The 19,867-nt window shown below is 41.2% G+C and overlaps 1 protein-coding gene across 1 annotated transcript in view; it reads right to left on the reverse strand.

The window, feature by feature from the left end:
- Positions 1–17,350, reverse strand: part of NSD2 (nuclear receptor binding SET domain protein 2) — a 75,355-nt gene extending 58,005 nt beyond the window's left edge. Inside the window, exons 1-2 of the mRNA XM_082315444.1 lie at positions 17,257–17,350; positions 2,244–2,869 (exon numbers count right to left, since the gene is read on the reverse strand). Coding sequence (XP_082171570.1) covers positions 2,244–2,840 — 597 coding nt within the window. The 5' untranslated portion in view covers positions 2,841–2,869; positions 17,257–17,350. The remainder of the gene's footprint in view (positions 1–2,243; positions 2,870–17,256) is intronic.
- Between the last annotated feature and the right edge of the window lie 2,517 nt (positions 17,351–19,867).

Raw genomic sequence — 19,867 nt, forward strand, 5'->3', positions numbered from 1 at the left:
AACTTCCACTTTGCAGCCACAATCAGCTACATAAAACCACCCTATGATGCACTAACATTAAGGCTTTGGATGTTGGCGATGAAATAACACCTAGAGCAGGGGCCTGAAACCAAAGAGCACTGATATTAAGATATTACAGTTACGATCACAGAGAACACATGTATATCACTCGCCTACATGCGGACAAACATTTGAAAAATCTCCTTCAGCATGTTCCCTAGTATTATGCTTTTCTCCCTTTACTTTAAACCTGCACAGTTGCAAACCCTCCCTGTGAGAGAGAGAAAAGCCCCAGACCTTTTACAGTCAAGGAGTTATATCATAAAACAACATCTTGTGACCTTCAAATGCTTTTCCTTTTGCCCTTTGTGCTTTAAAGTGCACTACGCAAGGAAAAAAAGCCAAAAAAAAAGAAAGTCCCTGTGTTTCAAGTGCTCTGAAAAGAATAGGGTTATAATATTGCAAAGTCTGAGATCAAGCAGGCGGTTGTCCTGATTTGGTAGCTTGGTAGCTCACTGGTTTGGCACAGGAGCAAATAACCCTACCACTCTCCAGCCATCCAGTCTCAAGCACTCTGGGAAACAGTGTCGATATGGTTTTCTCCTGACCATTTCTGGCCAGAAAGATAACTCAGAGAAGCCAGACCAACCCTTCTTTTAATGTTAAATGAACTGCTCACCAGGAAAAATTAAAGACCACCCTTAATCAACAACCAATGTGAGATGCCTCAGAATAAACTGTGTAGATGGGCGTACTAAATACTGCCTCCTCTTTCTTAAGGGGGAAAAAAAAAAAAAGCACACAAATATGCTAGAGGTGTTGATGCTAATAAATATACCACCTTTTAGTCCAATTTATCCTCATTAACAATAAACAGGACAAAGAATTACTCCAACTACTGACTGTGCCCATACTTTTTACCTCTGAGTAGTGAATGAACCAGTTAGTGTTAAAACATTCTCCTTAACAAAATTAAAAACAAACTCTTTAATAAAATTCCTGAAGACATCAGTATTGATCATTCTAGGATGAATAATATATTCAAATAATAAATAAATGATAAATATTTCTGATACTTAGAAGAATGTTTACACAGTTCTGTAAACGCATTCATTAAGTAGTTTTAATGAAAGTAAGGGTAAGTAAACTCAGTAATACAGCAGCTATGTGTGTGGTGGTTCTCTGCACGTGTGACCTTGGGAGAAATTAAGAATCAACATTAACCACTAAACCTGCAGTTGACAGAAAACTATAACATACATTTCGCATTTAAGGTGTGTAAAACCGTAACCTGTTCACTAGCCAAAGCATTCATTAATGTTTACCATCGTTATACAACACTATTCTGAATTACTCATTGAGAAACTTAATATACATAGAAGTATTCCTGCTATGTAGGTTTCTTCCTCCCAGATAAAATGATTGCAAATCACACTCCTTTAAATGGAGTCTAGCAACAAAAACTAAATAAAGGGGGAAAAGGGCTCCCAGCAGCATTCTTACGTACAACTTGGTAAAGCAAATTAAAAAAAGTGAAATTTCCATTTCTGCACGTGTTTAAAAGAAGCAAAAAACAGATGAGCTTGACCAGAAAAGTTAATGACATTTAATACAAGTATCTAGACCTTTTCAATGAATACAATTCACTAGATTATGGCAAGCAAAACTAGCTCTTTTCAGGTGACAAATAAGGGTAGAGACTACATTCCAACTACCAAAATCTGAAGATAAAGAGCCTAGCTTATCAGCCAACTGACAGGTGTGTACATTTTTCTTTAATTCAGAAGCAGGAATACAGAAATAGTTATTTTTTTTCTGAAACATCTGTTTATTAGGAAGCCAGAACACCTCATCCTCCAACAGTTAAAGGCCATCTCTAAATTCAGAGGCCTCCCCAGCCCCCTTGCCCAGGTGCACATCCTGGCTAGGTCTTGGCTGCATGTCTGGATGAAGCTTCTGCTTCATACATCCCATACTACCACATGCCCTGATTTGCTCTGGAGACTTATTTTACTTATATGGAAACAGAATTTATGGGATACTCCTAGCCTAGGCAAGAAACACAGACCAGAACTAGAGTGCATCTGTCCTTTGTTGAGACAAAGGGAGAGTATGATAGAAAGTGACCTGTTTGTGGGAAGCACCTATTGAAATACCTGAAATGAAGATTAGCATATGAACAAATGAAATCTCAGTATGATTAACAAACCTAACAGAAGAAAGAATGTAAAAAAGAGTAATACCTTCTTTTCAGTAGGGCTTGAAGTCTTTGATACTAACGCTGCTTCAACAAGACCCTGCTCAAGTAAGGAGTCATATTTTATGCTTCTTTTTCTGTTTCTCCTCTCCTTGTTTGCTGGCTTTTGTTCATTTTCCTCTGACTGAGACACATCTGCACCATTGTCTCCACAAATGGAAGATTCAAAAAGAGGCTTTCCATTCATGTAGGTTTTAGTGATTTTCAGCTTAATTTCTGGAGAGCCATTCTTGATAGGAGTAGTGTTGGGTGGTGTTCCAACTCCCTTTATTTCCTGGGGTTCAAAGCGCAGCTTGGCATCTTGGGCCCCAGACTCGCCATTAAACACACGAGAGGTTAGATCTTTCAATTTATCAGCTGGAATAAATGGAAGAGCCTCATGGCCATTATATTTTTGCATGACACCTTCTTGTAGAGTGGCAGAAAGTTGTGCTTTGCCCAGGTAGACAGAACACTCACGATTCACTTCACAATTCTGAGTTTTCCCATTGGTATTTCCAAGGATCTCTGGTACCTGCTTCATTTTGATGTAGTTAATTTTTCGAGTTAACAGTTGAGAACTTCTTTTGATGCTAAAGTCCATTCAGCCCAGATGTTTCCAGTCTTACACTGCTATATTAAGACAAAAACACAGGGAATATTTTTAATAATACAGAAATGTCAAAAGCTACCAACTATTCAGATAGATGTCCCCACTAATATAATATTCAATGTACTTCATTCAAGTTTTACTAAAAAAAGTGTTGCTTACAATCTTCATAACCAAAACACTTCAATATTTGTTAATATGCATTATGAAAAAGTTAGAGAAAAATAGATTGATGAATCATCAATTTTATTGAAACAAAAGCAGAGAGCAAAATCACAGCTTTCATTTTAACAAGCTGTTAACAATCTACACCAAAAGTCTTACCCACACTAATTACTCAAAGGTATTGCACTGTTTAAAACAAGTAAGAGTTAAGACCTAAGACAGTATCATTAATAACAATGTAAACCAGATGAGCTTATTTCTAAGAGGTCGTGCCAGCATAAAAACCCCACAGGCTGCATTACTGTAGCACCTACACCATGGACAGCAGCACCACAAACTTCTCTGCCTTGCTCTACGCTCTTCCATCAAAGCACACCTCCTGAGGAAACAACACAGCTCAGCCTTCAGACGTATCTCAAAGCGTTCTGGCTATGAGAATGAATAAAAAGTGAGCACTTAGTATCACGAACATCAGCCCACTGGGACAGCTGATCCTTCAGGCCAGTGGCCACACTGTGCAAAATTTAAATGATCAAAGCAACTGCTGGAGTTTCAGCTTTTTAATAACAACAATAACATCACCCATATTTCATACAGAAATTTGAAAACATCCAACAAGCTAAAACTGCATTATTATCTGCCCTAGATGGGTTTTCCGAGATTTCTAAAAGCTAACCCTGCCCATTTCAACATTATACTCTTGTAGCAAATGAATCTGGCAGAATGACTCCTTTGTACTCCCAGACCAGGCAAGATGATCGTTTTCATTTTTAAAATTCATATGCATACTCTTCATATTACCAGGTCCAGCGTATACATGATATAGAGAAATACACCATCATAAATATTATGAAAGCTCAGCACAATAATCACCATACCCATGCTCAAGGTAACCAATTTCATATATGATTAAGTCCAAGAACTGTCACATCGAATCAAAGATTCAACAAATCTAGTCTCACATGCTTCCAAAAAAGTGCAGTAAAAGCCATGATGAATAATTATTGAATTGTCAGTCACTACGGAAGAAATCTCTTCTGAATCTCACCACCTTGTTTATTAATGCACACAGTTATAATGCTTACAACTGGCATATTCCTGAAACTTGCATATTTGCTACCTCTACATCAGGAGTAGCAATGTACAAATGCTTATAACTGAGCACTACCCTAGCCTGGCAAAGCTTGTTAAGGGTGTCAAGCCTGAACTCAAAGCAATTGGCCAACATGAAACCTTTTCACGCACAAAGATGCAGAGTGGAAGAAAAAATAAATCTAAAAATCGTAACTCCATCACTCCTTAGCAAATGCTCCCATCTCCCTAACATGGTACTCTCTGCAAGATAAAAGGGTATCTCTCCATACAAGCTACACAGACTCATTTGAGAGATGAAAACCATTCTCCAGGGACAAAGAGCAGCCTGAAAAGCTGGCGTTAAACAAGGTAAGATGTAAATCTGAACTCCAAGTGAATCTGCAACAGCAAAGGTTCTGATCTTTCTTTAGCCAGATGAAGTCTGAATTACCAATAAAATCTCTGATAAAACGAGTGCAAACCAGCCAACGGTATTAACCATTTGGAAGAGGAGTCAGAGGCAAAAGGAAACTCCAGCCTCCACCAGAAGAGAACAAAGAACTCACTAAATCGAAAGAGAACTCTCGTACTTTCACAAGATCTTCTCTGAAAACATGGACATGAGACAGACTCTCAACCCAATTAATAATATGACAATGTCTCAAGCTGTGATTCAGCAGATTTAACTGAAATCATATTTATTTTAAGAAACAACTGATGACAAATTCTATAAATCTCTAGGCAAAAGAAAAGGCAAACCCATTACGGAACGTGTGACAGTTATGGTTACGGAGATGACAGCAAAATTCCTTAAAAAAAACCAAAAACCACCCAAACACTGAATTGTTGCAAAATCTGTACTTCCTTCCCACAGATTCCTAACACAGTAAACCAAAATGCAAAACAGAGATTTGATTTGGGGCATCAAAATTCCCCTCTATCTAAAAAATAAGCCTACAAGTGAGCAGCTTTTCTGTGGCTGCAGACGCCATCCAGTGGTTGCCTGAACCTGCCAGCGCAGCAAACACCGCAGCTCCCCACTTCCCGGCCTGACAGACTGCTGCTCATCACAGCTCCTCACAAGAGGACCAGCACCAAAAATGCCTCGTGTGACCTCCTCCGGTCCATCAACTAAACAGTTAAGTTGAAAAACATTTTTTAATATGGCTCCATTAGCTGCTTACCAGGGTCTGGATTTCTGGATTGAGACATCTGCATTTTGTAACTCTGTTTGTTTTAATTCACAATTCTACGAGTATTTTTTTGTCCTGCTTAATAATAACTCTTACTCTTATCACTTATTTCTTTAAGCTAGAAAGCCATCAAGCTTGAGACAGACCAGGACAAGTCAAAAAAGCAACAAATAATCAAATTAGACTACGTTACCGTGTACTCAATCTCAAAACTGGATGCATTAAAAAAGCGATAGCTTAAGAGTTTCAAAACATAAAAATCATCACAGAGTCACAGAATAACTTAGGCTAGGAGGGACTTCCTGAGATCATCTATTCCAACCCCCTGCTTAAATCAGGGCCAACGCAGATCAAGCTGCTCAGGCCCTCGTCCGGACAATGACCAGTAAATAACTACGTGAAAAGACACGGCTTAAAGAAATCAAGTTACTCTCTTTCTAGCTAATAAACCTAAGGGTAGTAATTCCATACCACAAAAATATGAAGACCAATAAGACCATGCAGTGAAAGACCCTGAGCTTTTAGGGGTTACCTTAATTTGCCTAATACATCTGAAGATACACAGTATGCAGATTTTAGAACTTTGGTGAGTGAAGGTTCAGTTAATGATTCTCCCTAATACAGGCCACGAAAAACAGCTGAAAGCACTGAAAAAGGCCCCTCAAATCACAGAGCCTAGAGAGACAACAAATCCATGAGTATAACTGGTAAAAGGAAGTCAATGTACCCAGGTCAATAGTAAATGGGAAGATGAAGACAAAGGCAGTAATTTGAGAGAGTAAGATTATCAGAACCAGTAGATACAGATATAGAATATGGAAAATAGACCATGTTTGTACAAAGATTTAATGGAGCCAAATGAGAAGAGGCTTAAAGAGGCAGAATAACGGGCAAAGATAATAGATGTGAGCTCCTATAAGCAAATATAGTCCCACTGGGGAGATGAGACTTGTAGAGAGCAACCTGCAGGTTAGTCACCATCTCTAGGGCAACCAATGAAGGGAAATTGTCAAGATGCATCTCAGTCCTCCTCGTAAAAAATAAGCTACATTGTGGGGTCCAGTTAAAGGGAAGAAGCTAGCAAATCTACACATGGGAATAACGAAGGGTTTCAAGAAAGAAGGGCAAAATTGAAGCTAGTTAAATTTGGCATGACCTTTGCTATCTAAAATTCATGGTAACACAATACCACAAGCAAGAAAAAGGACTAGGCTCTTTGTGAGGACAATAGAGCAGAAAAGAAGAAAAGGGGCAAGGAAAGAAAATGATCAGCAACAGATAACCAAGCAGTACTGTGAGCTTAGAATTAATGCAAGGAGATCTAGAAGACAGGACATGAAAGAATCAAGTGAGATAGACCACAGACAAGATCTGGTTGATCAGCGTTGTAAGAGTAAGGTCCTGAAGCAGCTGAGCATATGATTAGATTTGGTAGTTAAATTAAGTGCACTCATGCTGGACCACCATATCACAGAGAAGCAAAAGCAATCCCTTATCTTTTTCTAGATGACTCTGTATCTATAGAAAAGGAAACTGGGGGGAGGGTAGGGAAAGGAAGGGGACAAAAGCACCACACACTAGCAGCAGCTAATGAGCTTAAGCTAGTATCGTCCCATATTGACTGTCTGGTGACCCAACAAGTACCATTTTCACTAACAAAGAGGAAAAAACACGATAGCCAAGGAGTCTGCTGAATAAACATGATATTTTGGCTCGTGAACAAATAGCTTTCAGTAAGCAAAAGAAGATTTGACTTATCAGAGAAGGGTCTCTAGATATCTTAATCGGACAATGACAATCGGACAATCCTTGCAATGTCTTTGTACACATTTTCATACTAAAAAACCAGGTTCTACATAAGGCAAATTATTTTGCAGATATTTTAAATAATGTTATTAATTACTTGAAGGTCCATCATCTGACAGGAGTCATGAGCCAAATACAGTTAGTCTGCATGTCAGATTCCTCCTTCACTGTCCAGAACACTATCATTTATGTGATACTTATTATTCATTTCTTCCACATCTGCTGCAATTTCAGAGATGCATTTCTTGTGTGTCAGAAATTATGGAGTAGTCCATTCCTTCCAATTCTGCCAAAGGGAGCGAACAGAGTAAGTAGTCAACAACAAGCGTCACTGTTAAATACCACTTTTGTTTTGTCTAAGGGTTTTCTTAAAACCATTTCTCAGGTGAATTACTGGGGGGGGGAGGGGGGGGGAGGAGAGGGGGAAGATGACACACCTAAATACAAATTCACAGTAAGAGAACTTTATCCACAGGAGCTATTTTTATTACCTACAAATCAGGCTTTCAGCTGGCACTGAAAAAGCTAATAGATGGCTGCTGCTTTTTTTCTGTAATGATAGCTTTCTGATAAGTCTTCTCCATTCTCTCATCAATTTTAAGACCAAAGTTATTCCTATTTTCAGATCAGAATGAGACAAAATACTTAAAAAGAGATTAGTAAAGTTACAACACAGTCTTGCTAATACATACGAAAACTTGAGTATGCTTATTCACATTACCTTGTATAATAAACAAAATATCAAATAGGGGTAGAGATATATTTACTATCATGCAGTACATTGTGACTGTTCTTCATTGTATTAAAATAATGAAAAATTACTATAGGATCTAAACAGAATTTACTTGTAGAAGAAAACACGTAACTGAAAATTGCATTGTGGGTTTGCCAAAAATTGTTACAAGCCAGCTCTATCCAGCAAACTGAAAAGTATTCTCTCGCATGAAGAAAACCACTGCTGTAGTAGCTGATAGAGAACTGAAAATAATTATACCAAAACTTTCTAACAATTTACCACTAGTCTTACAAAAGACTTAGGAAAGGAAAAAAAAAAAAAAAAAGGCAACTTTAGTCCAAAGGAGCCAATTTTAAGTTTAAAAGCACCTGAAGTAAAGACTTCATTAGTCTTGCAGTAGATATACTATGATTTCAGTTAACCAGTCAGATGGCAAGGCTGACCTACAAATGAGTACATGAAATTTTCCTTACGCTTATAGTACATAATAACATTTACATAGAGACAAAATATACATTTGTACAAAAGGATCAAGCATATTTTGAAAAATGTGTGAAAAAGGTTAAGTGTACTTACAGTTGCACTTACACTTATTTGCCACCAAGTATTTTTGAAAAAAAATAGTATCAATCTTTTCTAATTTGTTTTGGGTTTGCCTTTTTTTTTTCCTAATGGATAAAATTTCAGAACTTAATTGTTACAGTCTTTTTTCATCAACAGAAACAAGTATTTATTGCCTTCTCATGAAGGCAATAGGCAATACCAGCTTGTACAATTAAGAACTGTAGAATGGCAAGCAAAGAATTTCTTCACTTTAAATGTTACTTGCTACTGCAGAAAGCAAGCTTACAAAACCGATGGACTGGATTTTGTTCCTCCTCAGGAAAAGCTTTTGCAACCAACCCTTGCTGCTGAGGACAAGGCTAGAAGATTCTGTAACAGGACTCCTCCCCATTAATTTGTTTTCTTCAAAATCAGAAGAAATATTCTTTATCCACTGCTGCAGAAATTGAATTTTGTCAGTTCCACTCCTGCTGCTGAAGGTGGGTGGTAAAGGAAGGAGATAGATTTGAGTAAATTCAAATTCTTGTAAAACATTTTATTTCTGTCTGAAGAGAGAATACAGATAATACTGTGGTGGGACCACAAATCAAATAGAACAGAATTGCTCCTCCTCTGCAGATAAGCAGAGAGGAACACTGGTGCCTAAAATGGTAGGAACTACTGGATTTACCATCAGTATTTAATAAACACTAAAAGGTAGCCCTCAACAGTTGCTTAACAAATGGCTAAAAGTAAAAAAAAAAAAAAAAAAAAAAAGGTTATGTTTTCAAATGCAAATTTGAGACTTTTCTGTTTCCTGGAGAGTTCCAAATGTTGCAGCTGAAGGGAATGGCCCCCCTCTAGCAAAACAGGACTCAACAATTCAATACAGCCAGAATACTCCTTCAGCCTCGGTCTTCACTCACCAGTGAAATTATGTCTCTGTTTCTCTCAGGTGGGCCAGAGTTGTGCATCTGGCCTCTAGCTTGGGAATGAAGAACCAAATGCAATCTCAAATAGCTCGGCACTTAGGTGCAGAGTTTCTTCCTTATTTATGCTGCTTTTTCACCTGGTCCAAGCCTACTTTAATTTCCCACCCCTTCTTTAATCCCACTGCTTTTTCTTTTCAGCATCCTACCTCCACTCCTTGCACCATACCTTCAGGACCTGGATCCTCTGGTTCTACATAATACTCACTGCAGCAGATAAATGCGCTATAATCTGTTTGTTTCCTCTTCACTGTGGCCAATGATTCTGCCCTTATTCCCATATGTAGTCATGACAGCATAGCAATTGCCTGAAGCTTCACTGCGAGTATCACGAAAATTTCTGATCGTGCAAATTCTGAGCAGGGAAGATCAAATCTGGGATGACACCACAAAATAAGTTATCAATATAAGTAATGAATCAAACTGTAGTATTAACAAAACGTTATCCGCTACACCTCTACAGAAATAAACAATGTTGCCCAGATCAGACCAGACAGCAACTAATTTTAATACAGAGGATACAATCATTTTGCCTAGACCCTTAAAACTCTTTGTCTATCTTTGTTTATCTATCTTTATCTACCATGGCATTAAAACCTGTTCACCCAAGTGGGTGGATTTACATGCCAGAAACACACTTGGTGCATTGGAATAATTCTAAAAGGCAGTGTTGTGACACCTTGTCCAAAGTCCAGCTATATGTATATATAGGAGAGTAGCATAATCTTTATCATAGAACAGTATTTGGCCATGTCTTCTGTTGTGTATAAGAACAGCAACACATTGCACTGATAATGCACCTCTCTAATGTGGGCAGGTAGCATGTGAAAATAAACATGGTTTCTTTCATCCACTACATTCAATTTCACATCCCATAACATCAAGTAAAGAACTGGAAGGTAAAGTTCAGAGGCAGTTAATAGTGACTCAACGGCACGATGGAATTTTACTTATAGACTTACACCTTTCATCAAGAACTGTATATATCCGTATCTGATCAATGTAACTATGCCTATAATGTAATCCTGGCCATACTGTGCTAATTCTGGTCTACTTTACACATAGACTGTAACTATATAGATGCGATTATGTCAATTATTCTATCAGTGTATTACCTTGAAGCAAAAGCCACACACATAACTGGCAGATGTATGCCAGGAACACTCAAACAAGGCCCGAGCTCACAAGAGACTTGGAACACTAGAACCTCTCCAAACAAATCCAAATACTTGCTAATAAGTGGCCTTTCTGGTTTGGACATTATTTGAAGTATCCCCTTGCGCTGGGGCTTTAATAGGCTCTTGCCAAGATGCATTACTACCATTCACAGCATTCTTAATTCCCTTTCTATTTCTTTCGCTACGTCTACATCAAAAATCTCTCCAGAAGAGAGATCTGAATGACTGTTACAGGTAAAAGGTCTGGAATTTGAAGCAAGTTTTACGTTTCTGCAGATACAGTGTAGCTTACGCATTTAACGTGGAGACAGAAAGCTAAAACACTTTTCTGTCCAACAAACCAAATCCTTCTTGTCCACTTCCCAAAACTTCTGTGTTGAGAGGTTTGCAGTGGGTATCTCTTGTCATTTTTGCTGTCCCTTCTCTCAGCATAGCATTAGTTCCATGGATTACTTCACTGCCTTATCAAATCTAGTTCTTTAGTCAAATTCTGGTGTACCTACTTCTTATGGGAAAATCTAAAAAGTTCTGACTGTAGAAATAAGTTGTGCTAAGCAGTTCTAGTTGCTATCCTTCCTTGCAGAGTTTCTGAAAACACAAGTATCACTACCACTTTTGAGCCAAGCATTCACCTGATGAATAGATATTGCACATGCACTTTCTACTACACATTTTAAGCCTACCACTTGTTTTTTGCACTATTGCTGAATTTCAGTCATGTTCCACATCACAGCATTTGCTTCCAGTTTGTTCAGGAGTGCTACTATAAAACAGCTTCTGATGGTCTGCATTTTGCATCCACAGAAAAATCACAACATTAATTTCATTCTGAAGTATCTGATTGAAAGTTCTTGGCAACTACTCCATATAGCGAAATGATCCATATTCATATCTTTCATCCTACACTGCTCTCCAAGGTTCATTCTTTGGCTTAAATCCCTCTGGCTTTATTATCAGACTAGAATCTGGGCATTCTTTACTACAGAGATAACTCCCCAATTTAGATGTTTCTGAGTGCCAGTGCAGTCAGGTTCTTTGCTCCGATGGCATCCCACCAAGGCTGGCAAGTTCAATTGATGTATCTCATACACAATCTTGGGAACCTCAGCTCCACAGGCTAACCCATACCACAGCAGGAACATTCACACTTCAACTTATTATAATGAATAAATAAATGAAATGGGTCCCAAACATTATGGTAGGAAGCTGCATTACTGCATCTCCTTCCTATTGCTGCTTTTATTCTTTTATCAGTAGCTTTTCAAAATATTTCACATGGCGTTTAGATCACATTTCTAATAAAAACTTCCCTAACCTCAGCCTTCTTTCTTGAAAATATGTTTGTCACAAAATATTTCACCTTGGTGTATCTCGTATTTAGTAAGGCAGAACTCAGAGAACAGGACAACGTTCACTCTCTGTTATGTTTTTGACCATGGAAAAGAAAAAGTGGGATTCTGATATTAGCCCTCAAGGCCAAATATGCTGAATGATGACTGTTATTTTACAACACCAATTTTCTCATTTGTTATGTGTGTTTTAGCACATATGTGAGATGCCAGTATTTTAATATTTTGATATGACGCACAGGCCAGAAGAGGATTCACAAAGACAGTTAAAGAGCCACCTCTATCAGCCAACAGAACAAGACCACCCTGTGCTTCTCCAAAGAGCCACACAGAAAACTGACAGTATCCTTCACGGACAGCAGAAGAAAAATGTTAAAGCTTCTATGAAAGTCTGTTTCAACAGCACATCATGCTATAGCTTTCCAGTCATTTGCCACATATGTATTCCTACCCCAAATATGGATGAATATGAAATAGCTCCGATTTGTGCTGGGGAGCTGAATACCAAAGTTCAAAACAAGATCAAATTGCTATCTTGCACTAAGATAAAAATAGGACAAGTTAAAAGGATGGGGACAAAACTAGAAACTAAGCCATCACCTGTTGAGTAGCCCTTGCAATTTAACACATGCTTTAAGTCACTTATGTATTTTATTAGTTTCAAATTATGTCAAATATGAGAACCTACATCAATGGTGCCCCAGGGCAAAGTAATTTTGCCCAACATAAGAATACTCTGAAGTACGTACGGGCTAGCACTTCACTTTTCCATACTTAGTCAATTTAATTTGCTTGCTATGAAATGTTCAAAAAGATTTTCAAACATCTACTTTCCACATGTAGCTCATCACACCATTGTGCTATCAGAACAATTTCCATGTAATGGTATTATTTCTTAACCTTAGCAAGAAGGACGGTAGAAACCTTGCTTTTGGTTCAACCACAATTAACAGGTATTTCTTCATTGCACAGAAAATGCATTCTGAAAAATTCAGTGTATGGTATAAACTATTACACGCTTTGGACAAAACCAGCTTTTCAAATGTACCAGAGAGTCAATAGATGATCTGGTGCTAAAGTTTAGAGTTGCTTGCAAGCAAAGTTATGCATGACAGACTATGCATTAACCTATCATCACCATACACAAAGTATTAGTATATACGATCTGTTCTCCAGGAATCTTGCGTGTTTTTGTAGCTTGCTATTCACCAGAAGGGCAGCAGAATAGAGTACGGTCTCAGTTTCCCTTATAACACATTCCAAAAACTTCCCTTCCTGCTGATGTATATAACTATAAATATAAAATAACTATGCTGGACACCATCAACTTGATAAAACCATTTAAAAATAGCACTTTGATATATCACTTTTGTAATTTCTGTCAGTGTAAACTGAAAGGAAAAAAGTAAATACATTTATACAGCTATCTTATTACCTCCAATGACTGCAGGTCATAGAGAAGCTAATTTGAAGGTGCAGTGAAGGGTGAATTTAGGTAGTTTCTCTCTTTTCCTTCAAAAGTGTTCTCAGAACCAAAGCCTTCCAAGTAACCATTAATTTTATAGAACAGCTGACCCATTCAACTGGCTACACGAATTTACAAGCTGCAGGGTGACTACTGGCACGTCAACAAGGCTCTCCTCACCCACCCCCTTTCTCCCAAGTCCTCCACAATTATGCACCAAAGAAAATTTGGACTCCCATGCCAAGCTCTGATGGGAAATTATTTTCTCTCTCCACTTTACCACCTGACCGCTTATCCGGTGACATATTCCATCTCCACCTTCTCATTTACACCACCGAGATTCCAGAACAGTCTCAGTAAAGACGTTTTCTCAAAGCTACATCCTAACTGGAAAGCGATGCTTCCGAGAAACATGTACTTACTTATGCACTTCAGTATCTCCATTCTTCCTTCATCCAAAGGCTAGATTTGAGAATCATACCACATCTATCATATTTACTTGACCGTATGGCCATTTCATTTGTCCTTGCAGAAAAGCAATGAAAGAGCTCAAATAGTATAGCCACAAACATAGTATTAAAATATGCAGTCATCATCATCTACTGCATTATTATTAGTCCCACCAAGCGTTTCTTTATTGATGTTTGAGTACTGAATTTTAGGCTATCTGTTGTTTTCAGCAATACCACTTAGTGGATGCTTCCCATTGTGCAGCACAATGCTCTCGAGGAGAGGTGAAAATTTTTTTTCCCAGAAAAGGCTAGGTGCTTTACCTTGTTCTACACAGAAAATACTTGCAATTTTCATGCACTGAACCATCTTCTACGCTTAAAACCTAAGACACGTCTTATAGTTATGTAAGCAGGAGTGACCAGAGGTGACTGAAATGCTGCAAGAATTGTGCTTGTATCTTCTCCTCATCATAAACTACATCCTCGATCCAGTAATCTGACCAGAGCAGATGAACCTTTATATAGGCATGGAGTCCCAATGCAGTCAATAGGCTTTGATCGACCACAAGGAAAGACACGCATTTATCAGTCTGTAGAAATAAGGCCTCGCTTGGGAAACACACTGACACCGGTGGAACAAAAAGCAGGCTCAGTGCAAAAGTGAGAGGTGAATGGGCCACAAACAATAGGACACTGAAAAACAATCCATTCTTTCCATTCCTTTGCCATTTTGTTAGCGCAATGTTTTGGACACAAACTCTCTCTCTCTATAAAAATACATATATACACATATACATATATATACACGTCTACCTGTACGCATCAATTTCACCACCCAAATGTTACAAAGCAAGCCCCTCAACAATCATTCCTGCTCCCAGTCTAAAACAAAGTGGGGTTGTTTTTGTTGTAATATCCAGTCTATTGCATGCAGGCAGTAATTTAAATGCAATAGTCTCATCTGCAAAACAACCACTGGCTTCAGAAAAAGCACGCAGCCCTACCGATATTAAAACACATTTTTTCTTGTTCTTACTAGCCATTTGTTGGATTTGCATTGAACTAAAAGGAAATATATCTTACATTTAATTTTACATTTTTTTCACATTTTCTAAACTACTTTAAATCTACACCCTTAAAGTATAATGACCTAGTTTCTTCTGACATTTTCAAATAATATTTGATAAATTAGTGGGTTTTACTGTACTTTTAATATCTGAATTTTTCCCATTATATATGAGGGTGGATACTCCTATAACCGTCACAAGAACTAGCCATATAGTCTCCAGGAATATCCAGAGCTTTTATATTCAAACACTGAAAAAATGGTCATATTTTCCGATGGCTGCATACTAGATGAAAATCTCAGCGTGCTTTAATATATGGGATATAGATGCTTACTGAAACAACCAAAAATTGCATATACTGTAAGTACTGAGCCCTGAGTAGTCCTGCAAAACAGTGGTTTTATTCAATGATTACATCCAACAGTCAAATAATACCACACTGTGAAATTGAGGAGTTTATTAAGGTTGATATTCTGCATTTCCCAAGCAAAATTCCCACAGCAAAACAAGCAAATAATAGCTTCAGCGATAAATTTACAGAGATTCTACTAACACACGAACATTTTGGTGAAGAACCAATTTATTCTTGCAGCTGAAGCCACACATTCCATGTTTAAGGAATTTTAGTACGCATATTATGTCTGCATAAACCACGAGCAAGGACTCTTTGCAAAATCTATGACAAACTTCATTGCCACCCTACAGTGTTTACAGTTACCTTCCTTAGATGTCTGAAAAGGCTAAACGCCAAACATTTTTTTTTTTTTTTTTTTTTTTTTTAAAGCAGACCTCGTTTAGCTTACTCAGCGCGGGCAGCACTAGCTCCTAAATTTAAGAATCATTATAAAGCAATTTTAATGCAAATGCCAATAAGGAAACTATTCACGGACACAAAATACATGGGCAATGACTGATACCAGCCTCTTGCCTGCTTAATGCCTGTTAGCAAGAGGCCCATTTTCTCTGAAATCTGTTTAAATACGCTGTTTACTGTCTCTGTACTTCTACTAGTATTTACTCCTCCTCTCAGCCGACATATTTAAAAAAAACAAAACCAAAAAGCAAGTATAAATATGTTCAAGAAGTGTGGCAAATTCCCTTCTCCACCCCCAGAGCGGTAAAGCCACAACGGATGAGCTGTAACTATGGCCTTGGGAATACAAGTTCCCCAGGCTCTTTTACCACACAAATATCAATTCAAGTTACAAGAGCCCTATCCTCTTATACTTAATGAAGATCGAGCCAACGAGCCCGTACGCCTTCGCAGGAATGTTTCCTTTCCGTTTTCCTAACAAGGCTCTCCTCCCATACAGGTCCAGGATGGAGTGCAGAAGGGTGTAAGTAGAAGGATCATCACACCAGTGTTTAGTGGAGGAATAAATCAAACATGGCTTCCCCCTCCATACATTTCCAGAGTTACATTCACTCCTGCTGCCGTACAATCCCAGTCCTACCCGGAGGGAAGGGGCAGGAGCAGCCTCCACCTCCCCACACCCTCACCGCCACGGGGGGGGCATTTGCAGCCACCCCACCCCTTAAGGAGGCGGTTTAAACCCTGGGGGAGGCTTTTTTTTCCCTTCCCATCGGTTCTCCCCCCCCCCCTCCGGTTTTCTTTCTGATTTGCACTGATTGATCCCCCCCTCCCCGGGGGAGGGAGGTGGGACGGGTGGGCACCTCTCCCTTACCCCTTTATGCTGCCCCCGACCTCCCGCAGCGCCGAGGAGGAGGAGGAGGAGGCGGGGGGGGGGGGAAGGATGAAGCTGCAACAGCCGGGACTCCGGCTCGGCATCGCTCCTTTCCGCTCCTCCGCCACCCAAGAGTCAGGCCCAGCCAGCAGCAGAAATCCTGCGGCAGCCTCCGGGGGGGCGAGGGGCGGGCGGGGGCGGCGGGGGGACCCGCGGCCCCTCGGCGAGGGCCAGGTAGCGGAGGGGGGGAGGGAGGGAGAGAGGGGGGAGCGAACAAAAAAACCCTCCTCCGGGGAAGAGGGAAAGGGGAGCTGCGGGCTGCCCGGGCAGGGGCGGGAGATGGAGACGGCGGGGCGGCGGCGGTAAGTTTGAGGGGAGCGGAGCCCCGGCGGAGGGGGAGTCCCCGGGGGAAGGGCCGGAGCCGGCGGGGGGGGGGGAGCGGATGCCCCGCGACGGGACCCCCGGCCCCCACGCCGCCTCCACAGCGCTTTGCCGGGCAGGGCCCGCGGTCCCAGCCCGGGAGGGGGCTCCCGGTGACGGCGGCGGGGCCGGGCGGCAGCATCCCGGCGGGCGAGGAAGCCTCACCGCCGCTCCCGCCTCCCGCCCGGGGCCTGCGGGAACGTGCCCCGGGTGCCTCCTCCCTTCCCCGGGGAGACGGGAGGTGGGGGGGGGGGGGGGAAGAGCCAGCCGCGCTCCCGGCCTACTGACCTGTGCCCTAGCGCATCCTTCTCCCCCAGGAGCCGGGCGGAGGCGGCGGCGGTGGCGGTAGCTCGGTGCCGGGCAGCGGCGGGAGCTGAGGCGAGACGGCAACAGCAGCGGCGGCAACGGCGGCGGCTCCGGCGATCCTGCGCGGCGGCCCCGCCCCCTCCTCCGGCCAGAACCAGCGCGAAAAATCCGGGCCGCTGATTGGTCGCCGCCGCTGCGCTGCCCCTGGAGCGGCTGTTTCAAATCCCCCCGCACGGAGCCGCCCGCACGCGCGGCCCAGCGGCCCGGCGGCGGCCGGGAGCAGCGCCAGCCGCGGCGCCCGCCGACGGCGGGAGCGGGGCCGCCAGCGCCGCCCGCCCCGGGCCCCGAGGGCCGGCCGCCCGCCCGCCCTGACAGGGCCGCCGCCGGCGGGGAGGAAGAGGAGGGCGGGCCGGGTGCCAGGGGAGGGAAGGCCACGGGGCGAGGTGGGGCCGAAGGCGGGAGCTGTGTGGGGCCCGGCCCGCTCAGGGGGGGCCTGGCTCGCCGCGGCGGCGTCCCCAGGTGGGCGAGAGCGCGTCGAGGGCCCGCCGGCCCCGCAGAGGTCGGTGGAAAACCCTTTTTTAAAATTTTTTTATTATTATTGTTATTATTTATCTCCCCCTGTGGCACAGGGCCGCTCGCCATGGGCCGCGCTGCCTGGCGAGCGTGCCCTCCTCACCCGCCGGCCTCGGCGGCCCTACACGTGTGCGCTCTGAAAACCCTGATTTAAGCCAAATGTTTTGACTTTCCGTGCAACTGCACACAATTTTGAGGCTGTCGGATCGTTGTAAGAAACCAAGTGCGCCTGGCTGTGAATTACCCAGGCCGTCTCTTCTGGAAGTATGGCCTGGTTTATTTTTTTTTTTTTATAAAGCTTGCATCAAAATAAGTACATGTGCTTGCAATTTGCCCGTTGAAAGCACAGCTATTTATTTTTTTTTTCTTAGGCCAAATCGTTAAATATCTGTCATGTTACAACAGGAACAAATAGTCTCATGAGCTGTCGCACCAGATAACATAAAGCAGGTAATGGTCAACTTTTTCAAGCTTTCGATGGTTTGATAAAAGGGTTCGCGGAGCACTGAGAACCTGCGTGTTGTGTACCAGGCCGAGAATACAGCCCCTCGGTGCTATGGATACTGTATTAACCTGGTAGCTACGGGCCTAATGCAGCTCCTGTGAAAGGTAAACACCATAATGGAGGAGGGGAACACACCAGCATCATGCTTTCTGGATAATGATGTAATTATGCCATCTGCTACAGAAAGGCTCAGTTTTGGTTGGTTTTTTTTTTTTTTTACATAATCCTTAATATGTTAAAGTTTGTCGATGTTTTTACGTGTGTGTTTAATGGTGGGTGCACCTTTCTTAGCATGGCAGTTAATAGTTGAACAGTGCAAACTTAGTGTTAATTAGTTAGTAATGAACAACTTAATAATCGGCTGATTAAAACTCTAATCTCAAGGTGGCTGAAGGAAATCTGTCTGTAGTGATAAAGGTACTTTAACTTGTTATACAGCCTTTCTGTAAAAAAAAATACATTAAGGTGTTAGACAGACACGATTCAGCTTCCGAATGTCAGCATTTACAGCATTAAAGAGAAAGATAAATTGCCATCACATTTTAAAATAGCTAATTTGAATTAAGAGTCATGACAGTTTTATATTCCAGCTTCCTTTCTAAAGTTCAGTTATATGCATTTACAGGAAAAAAAAAAGTTTTCTATTTAAAATAGAGGCATCGTTGTTAATACAAATAAATATAAGTACAAACGTGAATCCTGTTGTTTTGCTACATAAGAGCATATACAGGTGTGTTTTTCTTCAATAGTTGAACAATAATGCTAACATATTAAAAGTACAAAGCATGACATGCTTGCAGGGGTACTTGATGTCTGTCCCGTTGCCCCCCGCCCCCCCCCCCCCCCCCCCCCAAAAAAAAAACCAGCCCACCTTGCATAAGAAACCAGGTTAGTTATCAATAATTGGCATGCTACAAATGCATTATCTGCTTTCTCTTGGGAATAAATTCTATGTTCAGGCTCAGTGATATAAATCCATCTCTATGTATGACTTATGGAAGAGAAACAGATTTTTGTTCCGTACTTATTACTAATGCATAAGATCCTCCAGATAATGCAGTTCTCGTGTTTGCCGTCTGTATCAGTTGTTTAAGTGGAAGGATTTTGCTATCGTGGTCAAGGTGACAACAAATCTTCCTTAGTCCTTTCAACTCCTATAGATCACTGGCCTTGTCTATGCTGCTAAGATTTGCAACCATGTAATTACCTCCTGATAGAGCCACCATGCAAATTTCCAGGAAAGCTTATGCTGGGAGTTAACACCTTTAACTGGAATAGCACCAGTTTATACTGTACATGGACACTGGTGCAAACTTCTCCAATGTCATGGCCCTTTTAAACAGAAACTGCGCATGCAGTTTTTTTTAATTTCAAAAACAATTGTGTGTTTTCCTGAGCTCATATCGTGATAGTAAGAAATCTCTCAATTTTTTCCACTGCGGTACACAAAGAGGCGGATTCTTTGAAAGTGGATATAGTTATATTACCCTTCCGAAAACTGAGTTCAAAAAAGTT

Source organism: Platalea leucorodia, assembly GCF_965183815.1.
Source record: "Platalea leucorodia genome assembly, chromosome: 6".
Classification (NCBI taxonomy): Eukaryota; Metazoa; Chordata; class Aves; order Pelecaniformes; family Threskiornithidae; genus Platalea; species Platalea leucorodia.